General features: G+C 39.6%; 1 protein-coding gene across 1 annotated transcript in view; it reads left to right on the top strand.

Moving 5' to 3' along the window:
* VWA8 (von Willebrand factor A domain containing 8) overlaps nt 1–16,934 on the top strand; it is a 518,389-nt gene that overhangs the window by 249,531 nt on the left and 251,924 nt on the right. Inside the window, exon 20 of the mRNA XM_006837608.1 lies at nt 2,783–2,854. Coding sequence (XP_006837671.1) covers nt 2,783–2,854 — 72 coding nt within the window. The remainder of the gene's footprint in view (nt 1–2,782; nt 2,855–16,934) is intronic.

Raw genomic sequence — 16,934 nt, 5'->3', positions numbered from 1 at the left:
ATTGCAGAGGCTCTGCAGGAAGCCTCATTCACTGGGTACGTTGTAGCCCCATTTTAGGTATTCCAATCAGTCATAGGCAGAAGACGGACTTACAAGCTTTCTAGTGTGGTGTTTCTGTCTATTCCTTTCTCTCCCTCTCCAGTGTCTACTCTGTATTATATGGTATTATTTTTGCATGCCATCAATTCAATTCTGACTCAGAGTGGCCATATAGGACAGAGTGGAACCGTAGGGTTTCCTAGGCTATAAATCTGTACAGGGTCAGATCTTCAAGAGTTTTCTCCCATGGGATGGTTGGTAGGTTTGAACCATCAACGTTTCTGTTAGCAGCCGAGCACTTAATCATTATGCCATCAGGGCTTCTTTTCAATCTAAACCAAAGCTGCTACCATAAGTGGATTCCAATTCTATATTGACCCGATAGGATAGTGTAGAACTACGCCATAGGGCTTCCAAGGCCGTAAGTTTTAGCAGAAGCAGATTGTCTCCTCATCTTTCTTCCTGGGAGTACCTGGTAGGTTTGAACCATAGCCCCTGGATAGTGCAAATGGTTAATGCACACAGCTACTAACTAAAATGTTGGCGGTTCAAGTCCACCCATAGGCTCCTCAGAAGAAAGGCCTGGTGATCTACTTCTGAACAATTAACCAGAGAAAATCAGTTCTACTCTGACATACATGAGGTCACCATGAGTTAGAGGCAACTTAACAGCAACTTTTTTTTTTTTTTTAAAGCTAGTATATAATGAATTTTCTCTGGCACAGAACTGAGGCTACAAAGAGGAGAGTGTTGACAGGACAAATGGCAAGTTAGGAAAGGGCCATATCATTTGGGTCTTGCTAAATGAGGAATTTGACTTTGTTCTGGAAAAGTGAGGACACCATTGAAAGATAGGAAGCAAACTTCAGAGTTCACTCATTTTGTGTCTCCTCTTGAACAGTGTCCCTGAGGTGGAAGACAAACAGGCTAGTTAGGACATGCTGCAGTTGTCCAGATGAAGTTATACAGGCAGGGTCAGTGGGCTGTGAGAGCAGACATTGCAGAATGACTTATGATGTGTATAGTCAGTGTAACTTTGTACAAGATGGAAGAGAGTAACTCTCCTTCCAGAAGCACATAGTCTGGTGGGAAACCCCAGCAAGAACAGATGATCATTGTATATTGTACCCCAGACACAATGGAACACAGAGAAGGAGAAGGACAGTAGGAGGTGAGGTTGACAATAGAGCGAGTAGGGTAACGTGTGATATTTGTCCTCAAGGACACAGAGAATCCTAATGTAGAGAGTGTGTGGGCTCATGAAGAGACTGAAGTTTCAGAAGCCAAATACAAAAATGGAGGTTGGAGATGGTAAAAAACTGAAAGCTATGGGGATAGAAATACAAGGATAGATGCACTAGACATTTTGGCGAAGACATAGTGTTTAACTGAATCTTACTAAGGGTGGAGTGATGTGAGCAGGAGGAGAAGGCCAACAGGGATTCTGGCAAAAAACAACAAAAAACCAGTCCCACGGCCATCTATTTGATTCTGACTCATAGTGACCCTATAGAGGGTTTAGGAGACTGTAATTCCTTATAGGTGTAGATTGCCTCATCTTTCTCCCTCGGAGTGGTTGGTGGGTTCGAAGTGCTGACCTTAAGGCTAGTAGTCCACCAGAAGTTTGGACAGGTGGTAGAAAAATGATGCCATTCATTGGGATAAGAGGTACAGAATAAAACATGAAATTGAGGAGATAATACTTAGTCAAGTTTTGCATATGTTGTCTTGACAGCACTTAACAACTGCAACATATGAGTTTGGTTAAGTCAATCTTGTAAAAAAAATTTTTTTTTTAATGCTATGTACTCATTTTAATCATGCTTTAAGGGAAAAAGAAAACTCTCTTTGACTCCTATGGAGGTCTGACTGCATAGTTGGTTATGGGTTGGGCTGTTACGTGTTTAAATGAGGCTTCCTGCTGCCATAAAGATTTACAGCCTCCAAACCCTTATACACAGTTGCTGTGAGTCAGAACTGACACTACAGGACGCAATAACAATATAATTGAAGAACAGGTCTAAATGCGGTTTGGCAACTGATGAATGATCTTAACCCTAGATACTTGGATCCCAGCTTCTATTCAAAGTGAACAAAACTTGTGTTTATCCTGTGGGTAAAGAAGATTTCTGTAATGGGAGCACTATTTTCTTTTATACTGTTAATGATTTTAAATACGTTTTTCAAACTTGGATTTACTGGGAAAAATTCTAAACACCCACAAAAAAGAATAAACTTCAAAATCACTTTTTTAATTATTATTAATTGTCAAGATTAAGTGCTTGACACAACAATTGTCAAGATTACTTGGATACAAGCAAACGAAAATTATTTCTGTGCTATTTATCCTGTTTGGCACTGTGGGTTAATGCACTGGACTGAAAGGTCAGTTTAAACCACAAGGTCAGTGGCTCAAGCTCACCAGCTGCTCATCAGAAACACTATATAAGATTGCTATGGGTTGGAACTGACTCGACGGGACTTAACAACAACAACAAATTTATCCTGCTTAACTTTTTAATAGTCAAATAAAATCTTTCATTTAAAATTTGTCTTGCTTAGGCAGATTCTTTCAAATTTGCAGTGTCAGTGGTTTATATTTGTTTATATGAACTTCCTTATAATCATAACGTTAATTTTGTTGGTGTTTCAAAAACCATATTAACTATCAATAACTTCTTCCATGATGACATTTTTATAATTTGTACAAAACACTGCTAACTTGTAGTTCCTTTTTCTCTAGCACATGAAGGTGATGGAAGATATGCTGAAAGATTTTCTCCTAGGAGAGCACCTATTGCTGATTGGTAACCAGGTGAGATATGGCTGGATCCCAGGTTCTAATGAAGATATGATGGTGGTGGGAGGTGAGGGGAGGAGCTGTGTGCCATCCAGTCGATTCAGTCTCATAGACATCCTGGATAGGGTTTATGAGACTGTAAATCATTGCGGGAGTAGAAAGCCTCATCTTTCTCCCACGGAATGACTGGTAGATTCATTGGAACTGTTGACCTTGCTGTTAGCAGCCCTGCTTGCAATCCACTATTCTATCTGGGCTCCTTGAATATGTGTTAGGTACAGTTTCAAAGCAGTGAGTTTCTCATCCTTATTGGATGACTGGTTTAATGAAAATAAGAGTCTTCTACAGTTTGAAATTACTTCAGAGCCCCCTTCCCACTCAGCCACCTGTGACGTCTGGTCCGTTCCACATCTGTTCTTCTTTTCCATGTCTGTAACCCCAGCCCAGCTCTATCATCATCGGTCACCTGGATTACAGTTGTAATTCCCAGCCTCACTCCACCTTCTGCTGCTCTGAGCTACTGTTCACTCTGCAGTCAGATTGATCCTGCTGAAACCGAGAGCCAATTAGCTGGTTTCCGGTTTTGCTTAACTTGCTTTCCCTTGCTCTGAGACTCCGTCTTCCCAGTTGATTACTGTGGTCCTCCAGGGAGGAGCCTCATCTCTCTTGCTCACCCCTGTATTCTCAGTTTCTAGAGCTGCGTCTTCTGCATAGGAGATTTTCAGAAAATGCACAGAGGAAGTGAAGCATCTTTTTTAAAGGCCTCAGATAACTTTCCTCAATTGAATAGTCAGACCCATAGCAAAGAGGACCGAGGTTTGTTTATTGGTTTTAATTACTTTCAAGAGTAACAAGTTTTCAGAAGGAATTGGTGGATTTTGTTTAGTCTCTTTTATTTTATTTATAAAAGTGATATGTTTTCTTTGTATATTTAGCTCCTGTTGAAATTGTCACTTGAAATATTGACATATATATATATATATATATTGCATCATTTTCTAGTTGGATGTAGACTTGGAAGTTAGCTGGCCAGAATTCAGGTAGCAATTCTTTCATGTGTGATCTTGGGCAAATTGCTTATCTTTCTACGGCTATTACTTTCCTGGTGTCTAACTTGGAAACAGAAATAGTATGTACCATGTGGGCCTCATGTAAGATTCAAATGCGTGGAAAACAGTTCACACAACGCCTGACTCGTAGTAGGTGCTCAGTGCTACCAGCTAGAAAGACATGTGTATTGCTGTGTAATTTAAAAGGTACTTTCATTTTCTCTTCATTTTTTTTCTAAAGGAGAACAGTAAACTATCCATGGCCTTTTCCTCACTATTTGGAAAGTTCTGCAGACTTTTCTTTACTGAAAAATTATTGTTTCTGGTTGAATCTACATACCAGAATTGGAGGATGAATATCAGTTGGCCTTCCCTGATCCTGACATCCATGAATTCAAGTTTTCATACTACTTTGAAAACTAATGACTGTGTGGACTTTAAAGTCTTACATAGCCCAGGGTACTTCACAAACATTTTGTAAGTAGTTAAACCCTACTATACTCGGGAAGTCCTGGTGTGGCGCTGTGGCTTAATGTGCCAAACTACAAAGCTGTTTGAACTGCAAAGTTGGCGGTTCAAGCTTAGCAGCGTCTCCTTGGAAACCCTATACAAGGTCGCTATGGGTCGGAACCAACTCAACAGCACTTCACAACAAACAACAAAGTGGTTCAGTGCTTATTCTACAGTGCCACACGAGGCCTAAATTCCTAATGAGTGGCTCAAATGATTTAGAAGTAATATTAATTTAAAATTTAGTCATGATTGGGATATTCTCAGGAGATTCAAGAACAGATTGACCACATTTCTTCTCTTGTAAACTTGAAACTATGTAGGAAACAAATGAATTAGGTAGAATCTAGGACTGCCCATTGTAGAGAGTAAACCTTAAATGGTTCATTAGGCTGGATATGGTTGTATACGGGTGGGATCAGGGACTTGGCAGCATTACCACCAGGATACAATAATGAAATACTCATTACCTAAAGCTGTCTAATTAAATGCTAATTCGTATTTAGCTAATTAAATGAGGCATAACTTGGTCCAAGTTTACAGTTGCCAGGGCAAAAAGTGAATATTAGAGCAAGGTGACTGGGTAAAGTCTTTAATAATTTTTTAAAATACCTTAACTAACTTCAGTTTCTTTCCAGTTTGTTCCCCAAAGCCAGTGTCATCCCAAGTTCATTAGTGGTTCCCTGGGGCAGGTGGAAGAGGGGAGCAGGAAAGTATTACTTAAGCGGTACTCTTTTTGTTAAAAGGGAGATGAAAGGTTTAGAAACCAGTGTGGTGGTTGCTGCACAAAATGGTGACTGTTTTGCTACATGTGTTATTTTACCATCATAAAAATGAAAAGGAGGGGCGTTGGAGGGGATTGGTGTGGACATCGTGAATCTTTTTTCTGGTGTTTTCTCTGAGTCTGATCAGCTAGGCGAGGTGAGTTCCTTTCCTTGTTTTGGAATGTGTACTTTGAAAATCACAGTAACTCAGGCCCTTCTTGGGGACCTTTGAAAATGCCCTGCTTCATTTATCAACAGTACTTAAGTACCTCTGTGATTTTTCTGATCACTTCTCACCTTCACCTTTTACTTTTCATTTTGTGAAAAGAAAAAAAAGAAAGCAATGTGAAAAAGACAAGAACGTAATGGTGCAGGAAGTAGGTTGGGACTCCTGAGTGACTCTCTGGGAAAGCAAGGGCAGTATTCTCATTCAAATGCCAAGTGGCAGCCATCTGGTAAAATGTCTATTGTAATCATAAGATTTATTTTCAAACCAAGTGAACCATTGGAAACCATTGATCAAGGTCCTTTCTTTCTTGTTCTCTTTCTAAAGTATTAAATAATGGCTACTCCAAAAAGCTCACTAAGCAGTGAGGCTCTGGGGCTTTAATATTGACAGAGGTGCCCACAGTCAGTTGTTGCAATCTACCAATTATATATTCCAATTATACAATAAATTGGAATTAACGTTCTTCAAACAAACTGTCTATAGATAGATACAGTCCACCAAGCCTTCTGTTTCCAAACTGGAAACTGGCTTTAGTCCCTGAAGAAATTTTTCAACAGTTGAGATTATAAACTTAGAGATGTTTTGGCAGATAATTCTGTTGGTGCTGTAGAATAAGCAGTTGACTACTAACCATGAGGTTGGCGGTTCAAGCCCACCAGTCACTCCTTGTAAGCCCTATACAGGGTTGCTATGAGTTGGAACCAACTGGATGGCACTTTATTCAAGCTTATCAACTTTATTAAGCTCAACTTCAGCTTTTCTTTCCAGATATTATTTTTCCTAAGAATCTAGATTATTTACGATTTTACATCTGCTTGAGAAGCTTATGAAAGGGCCCTAGTGGTGCTGTAGGATAAGGATGGATTGCTAACCAAAGGTCAGCAGTTCAGAACCACCAGTGACTCCTGGGTAGGAAGATGATACTGGCTGCTCCCATAAAGATTTGGTCTTGGAAATCCTGTGTAGTGTCCTTGCACATCAGAATCAACTTGATGGCAGTGGTTTTTTGTTTGGGGAGGCTCATAAACAGTCTTATAGACAGCATTTATCAAAATTAAGTTACCCATGCTCTATTTTGGTGAAACATAATTGATGTTTTGTTTTTTAATCCTTTCTATTTTCTGTGTGAATATTATAGCACAACATGTAGCTAAATTGAAACAGAGTTGGTACCCTTTATCCAAAAGGGAGTTACATGTGTTGATGGCCTAAAACTTAGTACCTGTTGCATGTTGTAGAACCACTTTGGTATGCTATAACCTGCATTATTTTCTATGCTATAATTATAACATCATATATGCATTTCATGCACTTCAGAGTTTTGTGTTTTCTTTTTATCACAGTATGATGACTTTCTATTTATTTCAGCTTTCCCAAGAAGGGAAAAAAAAAGAGAGAAATGAATGGCTATTTATTTTGTAGCCAATGATGCCTTTTCTGTCCCAGCTCTGTCTTTAGAGTAAGCTTCCTGTCTTCTCTTTCTTCTCATACTTGCTTTGCTTTTGACTCATAGAGCTGTATTCCTCTTGGCATATAAGATATTTACTGTGGAGATTATGAGTGATAGAAATTAGACTATAATTATGTCATTTCTTTTCATAAAGTCCCTAAAAATACACTTCTGTTTTTAAATAAGAACTTATAAGTTTTGAGCAATGAAATAAAAAAAAAATCAAATGTAAAAATAAAATTCACCTTTAAGTAAAAGAGTACCTGAGATTTGTAAGGCATGTAAATTTTACCAGATCATTGAAGGTAAATTTTGAAAGTAAAAGAGAAATTTTACTTCAGCAATGTGGTGTGATAAAATACTCAAACTTTTGCATTAAAATCCTTTTAAAAACATAGTAATATGTTTTAAGAGATATAAAATCAGTCATCTGCATTTAATATATCATTTGGTTTCTGATATTAAATAAAATTATACAGCAAGTTATCATGATTTAATTTATACTTAATAGTAAGCAATAATTCACAATCACTTCTAAAATGATTATAGTCCAGAAAAACACTTGTTACCAACTTTTTTTTCTTTTAAACCAGCTTTCCATCATTTTACCAAATAATAGCAAATAGTTTTTATGCTTAAACTCTCATTATATTCCATAGCCCATCTTTCTTGTCCTTACCAAAATTCTAATACATTATTTCTTCATGTTCAAATATAAAGTCAGCTCTGGATGATTTTATTTTTAACTTTTTATTGTGAATTGAATGAAGGTTTACAGACAAGATCATCAGTTTTACATTCAACAAATCATACACTGTTTTCGTCTCAATGATTACAATCCCCTCTTATTTTCATGAGCTTCATGTATTTGCATTACTAAATCTCTAGATCCTCTTCCCAATTCCATGACCATTTCTTACCTCTTAACAGAAAGTAAATCAAGAAGCATTGCTTGAAACCCTTTTCATAGAGAGATATTCAAAACTACCCATGAGTTGACTTCAAACTCATTTCAGAACTCTTTGTTGTTGTTATGTGCCGTTGGATCGGTTCTGACTCATAGCAACCCAGTATAGCAGGGTTTCCGAGGAGTGGCTGGTGAGTTTGAACTGCAGGCGATGTAGTTCAAACTGACCAGTCAGTACAGTGCTTATCCTTCAGCGCCATTCCTGTTTCTTTCAGAACTCTAGTTTCTTACTCGACCAGAGCACCATGCCCTTTCTGCTCTCCCAGTCTTTGCTCCTGCTGTTTTCTTCTTCTAGAGGTCAAGCCCCTGGTCTTTGCCAACACAAATCCTGCTGGTAGAGAAGAACTCTGATGGTGTTTGCTCAAGGAGAACGCTCTTGTTATGTGCTCTCATGTTGATTCTGACTCACACCAACTATATACGACAGAGTAGAATTGCCACATAGGGTTTGTTGTTGTTGATGTTGTTAAGTGCCATTGAGTCAGTTCCCACTCATAGCTACCCCGTCCGCATATGGTTTCTGAGAAGCTACTGGTGGGTATGAATCATCAACCTTGCAGTGAGCATCAGTGGTTATCTTACAGCGCCACACCAAGACTCCAATTCTTATATTGTTATTGTTGTTAGAGACTGTTCTGACTCACAGTAACCATGTATAGGGTTTCCATGGAGTAGCTGGTAAGTTTGAACCCCCGGTCTTGTGGTTCAAACTGACTTTCAGTCTAGTGCTTTATCCCATAGTGCCACACCAGGACTCCAATTACTAATATAATAACCCTTGTATTGTTGTTGTTGTTTTTAGGTGCCATCGAATCGGTACCGACTCATATCAACCTTATGCACAGCAGAACGAAACACTGCCCGATCCTGGGCCAACCTCACAATTGTTGCCATACTTGAGTTCATCGATGCTGCCACTTGGCCATTCCATCTCGTTGGGGGTTTTCCTCTTTTTCTCTGACCCTCCACCTTAACCAAACATGATATCCTTCTCCAGTGACTGGTCCCTCCTGACAATATGTCCAAAGTATGAGAAACGAAGTTTGGCCATCTTGGCCTCCAAGGAGCACTCTGGTTGCACTTTAAATGGATCTATTGGTTCTTTTGGCAGCCCATGACACTTTCAATATTCTCCTCCAACACCATAATCCTTGTATTAGTAGTAGTTAATAATATCTAGCATGCCATCATTAAACCTAACAAATGAACAATACTTCTTTCACATAATCTGATGCCCCATTGATTGTATTTCTCCTTGATGATTCCCCAAATGGCGTTTCCCAGTTGTTTTGTTTCAGTCAGCCTCCAAACATTGTGATGCCTCCCAGGTCTCCTTGAAAGAGATCAGATATACTCTCCTTGATTTCTATTTCAACAGTGTTGACCCATTTTCAGGAATCTGAAGGCCAGGATGGCCGAACTTCGTCTCTCATACTTTGGACATATTGTCAGGAGGGACCAGTCGCAGGAGAAGGGTATCATGTTTGGTTTGGTGGAGGGCAGAGAAAAAGAGGAAGACCCCCAGAAAAATGAATTGGCAAAGTGGCAACATTAATGGGTTCCAGTGTGGCAACAATTGTGAGGTTGGCCCAGCATCGATCAGTGCTTCATTTTGCTGTGTATAAGGTCACTATGAGTTGATATTGACTCGATGGCACCTAACAACAACAACAAAACATCTTATGCAGAATTATAGCAGTATTGAGCTTTTTTATAAATGTTTTTATTGTGAATTGACTGAAAGTTTACAGGGCAGATCATCAGTTTCACATTCAACAAATCATAAACCTTGTTTCATTACAATGCTCATAATCCCCTCTATGTACCATCAGTTAACAGTATTTCTCTCTATTCACTTTAGCCCCCCCTTTTTTTTTAATAATAATTGATACCAAAGAACACATTCTGGAAGTCTGCCTACTGGCCGCCAGCTCTCAGTCCCTCTCTTCCCATGAATCTAGAGTCCTCAGCTGCTCCCTCTCTCCATGTCCCCATCTCTGGTGTTGCTGCTTCTCTGGATAAGGTCCTGCATTCTGCTTGTGCTCTTCTCCCTTGTTGGCCCTAGGGTTCTCTAGCAGTGTTGAGCTTTCATGGAGGAAATATTTTCTGGAGTAAACTTCTTTAAGCCAACTTAATCCCTTGATTAATTTTCATAAGGAAATTAAATCAAACCCATTTTTCCCCCGAGGCTACATATAACTGCTTTCTTGTTTGAATTTTCATAGCATTTGATTTCAACAGCTTTTATGGACTTAAGAAAATCAATGAACATACATGTATGGTGGAAAGGTCAGCTCGAGAAGACAAAGTCAAATATTACAAGGAAATATGCAAAGATTTGGAGTCCAAAACCAAAAGGGAAGAACACGCTCAGCTTTTCTCAAGCTGGGGGAACTGAAGAGAAAATTCAAGCCTCGACTTTCATTAGTGAAAGATTCTCTGGGCAAATTATAGAATGATGTAGAAAGCATCAAAAGAAGATGGAAGCAATACACAGAGTCACTGTACCAAAAGGAAATGGTTGATGTTCAATCATTTCAAGAAGTAGCATATGATCAAGAACCAATGATACTGAAAGAAGAAGTCCAAGGTGCATTGAAGGAATTGGCAAAGAACAAGGCACCAGGAATTGATGGAATAAAAATTAAATCTTTCAAGAAAGTGAGGTGGCACAGGAGGCACTCACTCATCCTGCTGCCAAGAAATTTGGAAGAAAACTATCTGGCCAACTGATTGGAAGAGATCCATATTTTTGCTCATTCCAAAGAGAGGTGATTCAACGGTATGTGGAAATCATTGGACAATATCTTTGATATCCCATGCGAGTAAAGTTTTGCTAAAGGTAATACAGAAACGGCTGCAAGCATACATTGACAGGGAACTTCCAGAGGTTCAAGCCAGATTCAGAAGAGGCTGTGGAACGAGGGATATCATTGCTGATGTTAGATGGATCTTGGCTGAAAGCAGAGAATACCAGAAAGATGTTTACCTGTGCTTTATTGGCTACGCAAAGGCTTTCGATTGTGTGCATCATGACAAGCTATGGGCAGCATTGAGAAGTGTATTTCTGAACACTTAATAGTGCTCATGAGGAATCTGTACATGGACCAAGAGGCAGTTGTTTGAACAGAACATGGGAACACTGAATGGTTTTTGAAATTAAGAAAGGTGTGCGACATGGTTGTATTCTTTCACCATACTTATTCACCCTGTATGCTGAGCAAATCATCCGAGAAGCTGGGCTATATGAAGAAAAACGTGGCATCTGCGATATGCAGATGATACAACTTTGCTTGCTGAAAGTGAAGAGGACTTAAAATACTTAGTGATGAGGATCAAAGACCACAGCCTTGAGGTATATATACCTTGCAGTATATATATTTGAATAATATGGATTGCATCTCAATGTAAAGAAAACAAAAATCCTTACCATTGGACCATTAAACAACATTCTTATCAACAGAGAAACTATTGAAGTTGTCAAGGACTTCATTCTCCTTGTATCAACTATCAACACTCATGGAAGCAGCTGTCAAGAAATCAGACAATGTATTGCATTAGGCAAATCTGCTGCACAAGACTGTTCTAAAGTGTTGAAGAGCAAAGATGTCACCTTGAGGACTAAGGTGTACCTGACCAAGACATTGTATTTTCAATAACCTTATATGCGTGCGAAAGCTGCACAGTGAATAAGGAAGAACATAGAAGAATTGATGCTTTTGAATTGGGGAATTGGAGGAGAATATTGAAAGTACCATAGGCTGCCAAAAGAACCAACAGATCTGCATTGGAAGAAGTGCAGCCAGAGTGCTCCTTGGAGGCCAGGATGGCCAAACTTCGTCTCTCATACTTCGGACATATTGTCAGGAGGGACCAGTCACTGGAGAAGGATATCATGTTTGGCAAGGTGGAGGATCAGAGTAAAAGAGGAAGACCCCGAGCAAGATGGACTGGCAAAATGGCAGCATCAGTGGGCTCAAGCATGGCAACAATTGTGAGGTTGGCCCAGGATCGGGCAGTGTTTCATTCTGTTGTGCATAGGGTAGCTATGAGTTAGTACTGACTCTGGGGCACTTAAAAACAACAACAAGCAAATTTTTCAACCTGATCTTTTTTTCTAATTTGTGTCAACAATTGCTTATAAGCAACACTTCATATGTTGTTGTCAGGTGCCTTCGAGTTGGAACTGACTCATAGCGACCCCATGCCCAGCAGAACGAAACAATGTCCGATCCTGGGACACTTTATATAGCCTAAACCAAATGAGGGGAGTGCAATGACTCTATAGGTGAGCACTGAACTGTGAATCGTAAGGTCGGTGATTCAAGCCCACTAGCCACCCTTCCAGAGAACGATAAGGATTTCTGTTCCTGCAAAGATTTATAGCCTTGGGAACTCTATACAGGGTTGCTATACATCAGAACCGACTCCACGGCACTTAACAACAAAGCCGGAGTCTAAAGAGCCCTGGTGGTGCTATGGGTTAGGCGTTGGGTTTCAACCCAGCGGTTGTTCAGCAGGAGAAAGCTGAGGCTGTCTCATAAAGATGTACAGGATTAGGAACCCTAAAGAACAGTTCCACTCTGTCCTACGTAGGGTCCCTGAGTCAAAATCAGCTCAGTGCACTGGGTTCCGCTCCATTATTACAATATAATGTTTTGTATCTTATCCTGTATATTAATTATAGGATGGTGGGCATCAAACACTTTGTTTTTCTCATGGTACAAATTCAATAAATGTTAGTTGAATTATCTAATATTAAGATACTGTGGGTATTTTGTTGCCAAAATTAAAGAAGGTGTGAATTTTGCTAATTAATAATTTGAACTAAGCTAGATAGCTGCTGTGTAACATCAGAAATATACCAGGTTGCTATGCCAGCATAATTGTTACTCTCTGTAAAGGAACTGAACAATGTGTACAGAAACTTGCTTGCCTGTGTCCCCAGCTGGTAGTAGGAATGTGATAACTTAGTGTGCTCTGCTTTTAGTTGATCCAGCAGCTTGGAGGCCCCAGGCTGTCAAATACTTGGTTTCATCAAGTACCATAACATTCATCTCTATGTTTATTATTCCTGGTACCTTATCATACTCTTTATGATAAGAGAAGTTACCTGAATTCCAGTCTAGATGTTCTTTGCCATCCTACCACATTCTCTCTGCCAATTTAATTTGTTTGACCACTATTTCTTGGGGAATACTTTTATTAGTTCATTTATTTTGAATCTGGTGGTGGTTGTGGGGTTTTGTTTATTCTTTTGTTTTTTTGCAGACACATTGATTTTTTTTCTCCCCACAGTATTTGTCACAGCTGTTGTGGTCGTACATAATGGCCTACAAAGTTACCCTAAAGCATATCTGTGCTATTTATAGTGACACAGAATATTCATATCACAGCATATAGATTTCTATTATTCCTGTTTGAAAAAGACACTCTTGACTTTGACATGAGTTTTCTAAGTAAGTGTATTTTCAAGTCACACAAATTATATGTTGTTGTTAAATGCCATTGAGCTGGTTCAGACATTGTGGTTCGCAGTCTAGTGCTTATCCTACAGCGCCACATGAGGACTCTCTGCCAGTGCTTGATGCAGTGGAAATGTATGTCCTCTCATCTGACTTCTGGGTCTTTTTTGACTGGTGTAGTGCTATTGGATAAGCATTCTACTGCAAAGTTGGTTTGAACCAAAAGGTTGGCACTTCAAACTCACCAGCCACTCCTCGGAAACCCGTAGGGGGGGTCACTCTGGGTTGGAAACCACTCAGCAGCACTTAACAACAACAAGGCCTCCTATGGAGAATCCCTTTGTGCAAATGTTGGAGTTTCAATAATATATATATATTTTGTTTATTGGTTACTTGAACTGTGTATGCTCACTGAGAGAATTTGAATAAGTAAACATTACTAATGGTCACATGACAGCAATCTCTCAGTTTGCTGTAGGATTAAAGAATAGCAAGGGTGTTAGTCTGGCTAGCCTGTCCCGTCTCTTCAGATGAACCAATCTAGGCTCAGATGGTGGACATTCTTCCATCTGTGAGGGATTAAGCAGGGATTATAGTCTAAGTCTCCTAGCTTCCAGTCCAGTGTAATGTGAGCATTTTAAGCAGAGAATTGTAAAATTCAACATTTAATGAAAATTTTAAAGCTAAAAATGAAAAAAAGCAGCTGTAATCGATTTCTCCTAATTTACTGCAATATTAGTTTCTTTATTTGATGGTGGTTAGTATTTATTAGGAGTCCTGAGGTGGCGCTGTAGGATAAGCACTGGACTGCTGGCCACAAGGTCACTATTTCAAACCCACCAGCCTAGCCTCGGAAAACCTATGTAAAGTCTCTATGAGTCAGACTGATTCTCAACATCACTAACAACAACAGTATTGGTTAATTGTGTTCATAGAGCAGTTTGTCTACAGGTAACTGGGACACTTTACAAAGAACATCCATCTCTGAACACTGTACAGATTGAACCAACTCTATTCAACTAGAACTGGAAGGAAGTCCCCAAGTTTCATAGCAGGAGAGAAAGCCGAACATTGGCAGTGACACTCACTGTAGGATAAGCACTGGACCTCATGGTTGGTTTGAACTACAACGTTGGCAGTTCAGCCTCCCCAGCTGTTCCTCAGAAACCTTTTACTGGGTCACTATGAGTCAGAACGGACTTGATGGCACTTAATAACAGAAACAGAAGAAAAGACCCTGCTTGAGTTCCTTGCTGGGAAACCCTACATAGGGCCACTATGAGTTAGAATTGGCTTGATGGTAGTGGGTTTAGGTTCCCAAAATGGGTAGCTGATCTCCTGCTCAATAGACTGGGCTGGGGATTAAAGTGGTCTTGCACTAAAAGGGCTCTGCAGGCAAACGTCAGAGAAATGGCTGTCAGGAACCTGGTTGAGTGAGACTTGGGCAGAGAGCAGACATGGCAAACATGAGTGTTTTCTGCTGTGAAGTTAGCAATTTAATTGCTTCTGCAAGGTCGGCGGTTCAAGCTCACCATCTGCTCCTTGGAAACCCTATACAGTGTCACTATGGGTCAGAATCAACTCGACGGCACTTAACAACAACAACAACATTGCTGATAATAAGGAGCTCTGATAGCGTAGTGGTTATGAATCGGGCTGCTAACTTCAAGGTCAACAGTTCGAAACTACCAGCTGTTCCATGGGAGAAGGATAAGGCTTTCTGCTCCCATAAAGATTTACAACCTCAGAAACCCTGTACAGGGTTGCTATGAGTCAGAACTGACTCGATGGCATATAACAACAAAAGCTGCTGATAATGAGCCAGACTGCAAAGCCGTTTGAACTGCAAGATTAGGTGGCTCAAACTCACCAGCTGCTCTTCAGAAACCCTATACAGGGTTTCCATGAGTCAGAAATGACTCAACGGCACTTAACAACTTAACAACATTGCTGATCCTACAACAGTTCAGTCCCTATATATTTGCAACTCTACTTATTGGGGTTCTCTTCCCCCTGAACTAGAACTTACTGCCCTAAACGCCTTATTTTCTTCTTGTCCAGGAAGGACAAACCTAGAGTCTTTTTTCCTTAAAGTATTTCACAACTAATCACTTCTCCAAACAAACAAAACAACAACAACAGGTAATTAAAATGATCAATCTGAGAAAGTTCTAAGAGTTTCAGAATCCTGCCGTATGCTTTAAAATGGTTCCAGATCTTTCCTCTCATGGAAACTGGAAACACATTTATTTATTATCCTTCGTTTGATTCCTGATGGTGAGATTTTATATATTTCCTACTTCTTCTAACTGTCTAGTTAAAGGGCCTTCTGATTCCCACCCCTCTGAGGGTCCTGCTTTCAACTACATTGTCATGAAAGACCTACCGGGACAGAACAGTCATGATAAAAAATAAACACCATTCTTATGAAATAATTTGTATTTTTGAAGGATGTTGCATTCCTTCTCCCCTTTTTTATTTTCACTCATTAAAAATCATCCTCAATAAGAAATAAGAGTATTATTTTTAAATGTTTAATCTTGTGTTAATTTTTATTACAAGATACAAATTCTGTATACTGAATCATGGCTAGTAAATAATGATATATATGGATAGAAACAAAACCAAAATGTTAGCAGGGATGGGTTTTTTTTTTTTTAATGTTCTTTGTTTTTTAGCATTTGCACTTTGGATAATGTTTTATTTTCTAAATTTTCCAGTGAGAAAAATGAGTATGTATAATGTTCATAGAGGAAAGATAAGACACTATTTATGCATTTAGTCAATTAAAGTAATCCTGAGGATTTTCTGTTCCAGGAAAAAATCATGATCGAAAGAACAAATTGCTCTGTTTCATTTTCTCAGGATATTTACAGACACTCCTTCCTCAGTTATGCTTCCGGCATTTCCTTGAAGCAACTGTCAGAGCTTTAGAAATTCAGTAGAAAGTGATCTGATGAGCTCTCTATTTGAGAAGAAGGGCTGACCCAGTGTGGATTGGTCTTTAGTGAGACTGGAGGTGGGAGACCAAAGAGGCTGCTTTGCAGGAGTCTGGGGAGAGCTGATGAAACGTCTGCGAGGAGAGGCAGTGAGTCAGAGGAAAGAGCAGATGTGGGAAACAGGCACTTCACAGTAAACATGGCCAAAATGAAGCTGCTTTTAAAAACATGAAAACTAAACCTCTTTTCTTCCCTAATCCAGCAAATTCACGTCTCCCCCATTTCTTATCTCTGTAAATGGCACCACCTTCCACACTGTTGCCCAAGGTGAAAAATGTTTACTTCTCCATTCCCTCTCATCCCCACATCTGATTCACTGAGTCCTGCTAGTTCAGTTTCTTAAACAGCTCTTAAATCTATCCGTCTTCTCGGCCATTGATTGTCGTTTCTGGACTGAATTTTTTAAGGAGTTTTCAAACTGCTCTTCTTCTTGGGCTCTGCCAGTCCATTCCACAGGGAGTTTTCAAAAATGAAAATCAGATACGATGACTCTTCTACTCTAGTGATTTCTCAGAGCATTTTGGAAGTGGTCTAAACTCTTTCACAGGCTTCCAAGGCTTGGTCGGAGCTAGAGCCTGTCGACCTTTCTAGCATGGTTCTTACCATGCCCTCCTCATTGTTGCTCTAACTTTTGACTTCTGTTAGACCGACCCAGCTCTCCT

Source organism: Chrysochloris asiatica, unplaced genomic scaffold, assembly GCF_000296735.1.
Source record: "Chrysochloris asiatica unplaced genomic scaffold, ChrAsi1.0 scaffold00022, whole genome shotgun sequence".
Classification (NCBI taxonomy): Eukaryota; Metazoa; Chordata; class Mammalia; order Afrosoricida; family Chrysochloridae; genus Chrysochloris; species Chrysochloris asiatica.
Note: the sequence above shows the minus strand (reverse complement) of the source record. Positions and strands in the feature narration are given on the sequence as shown.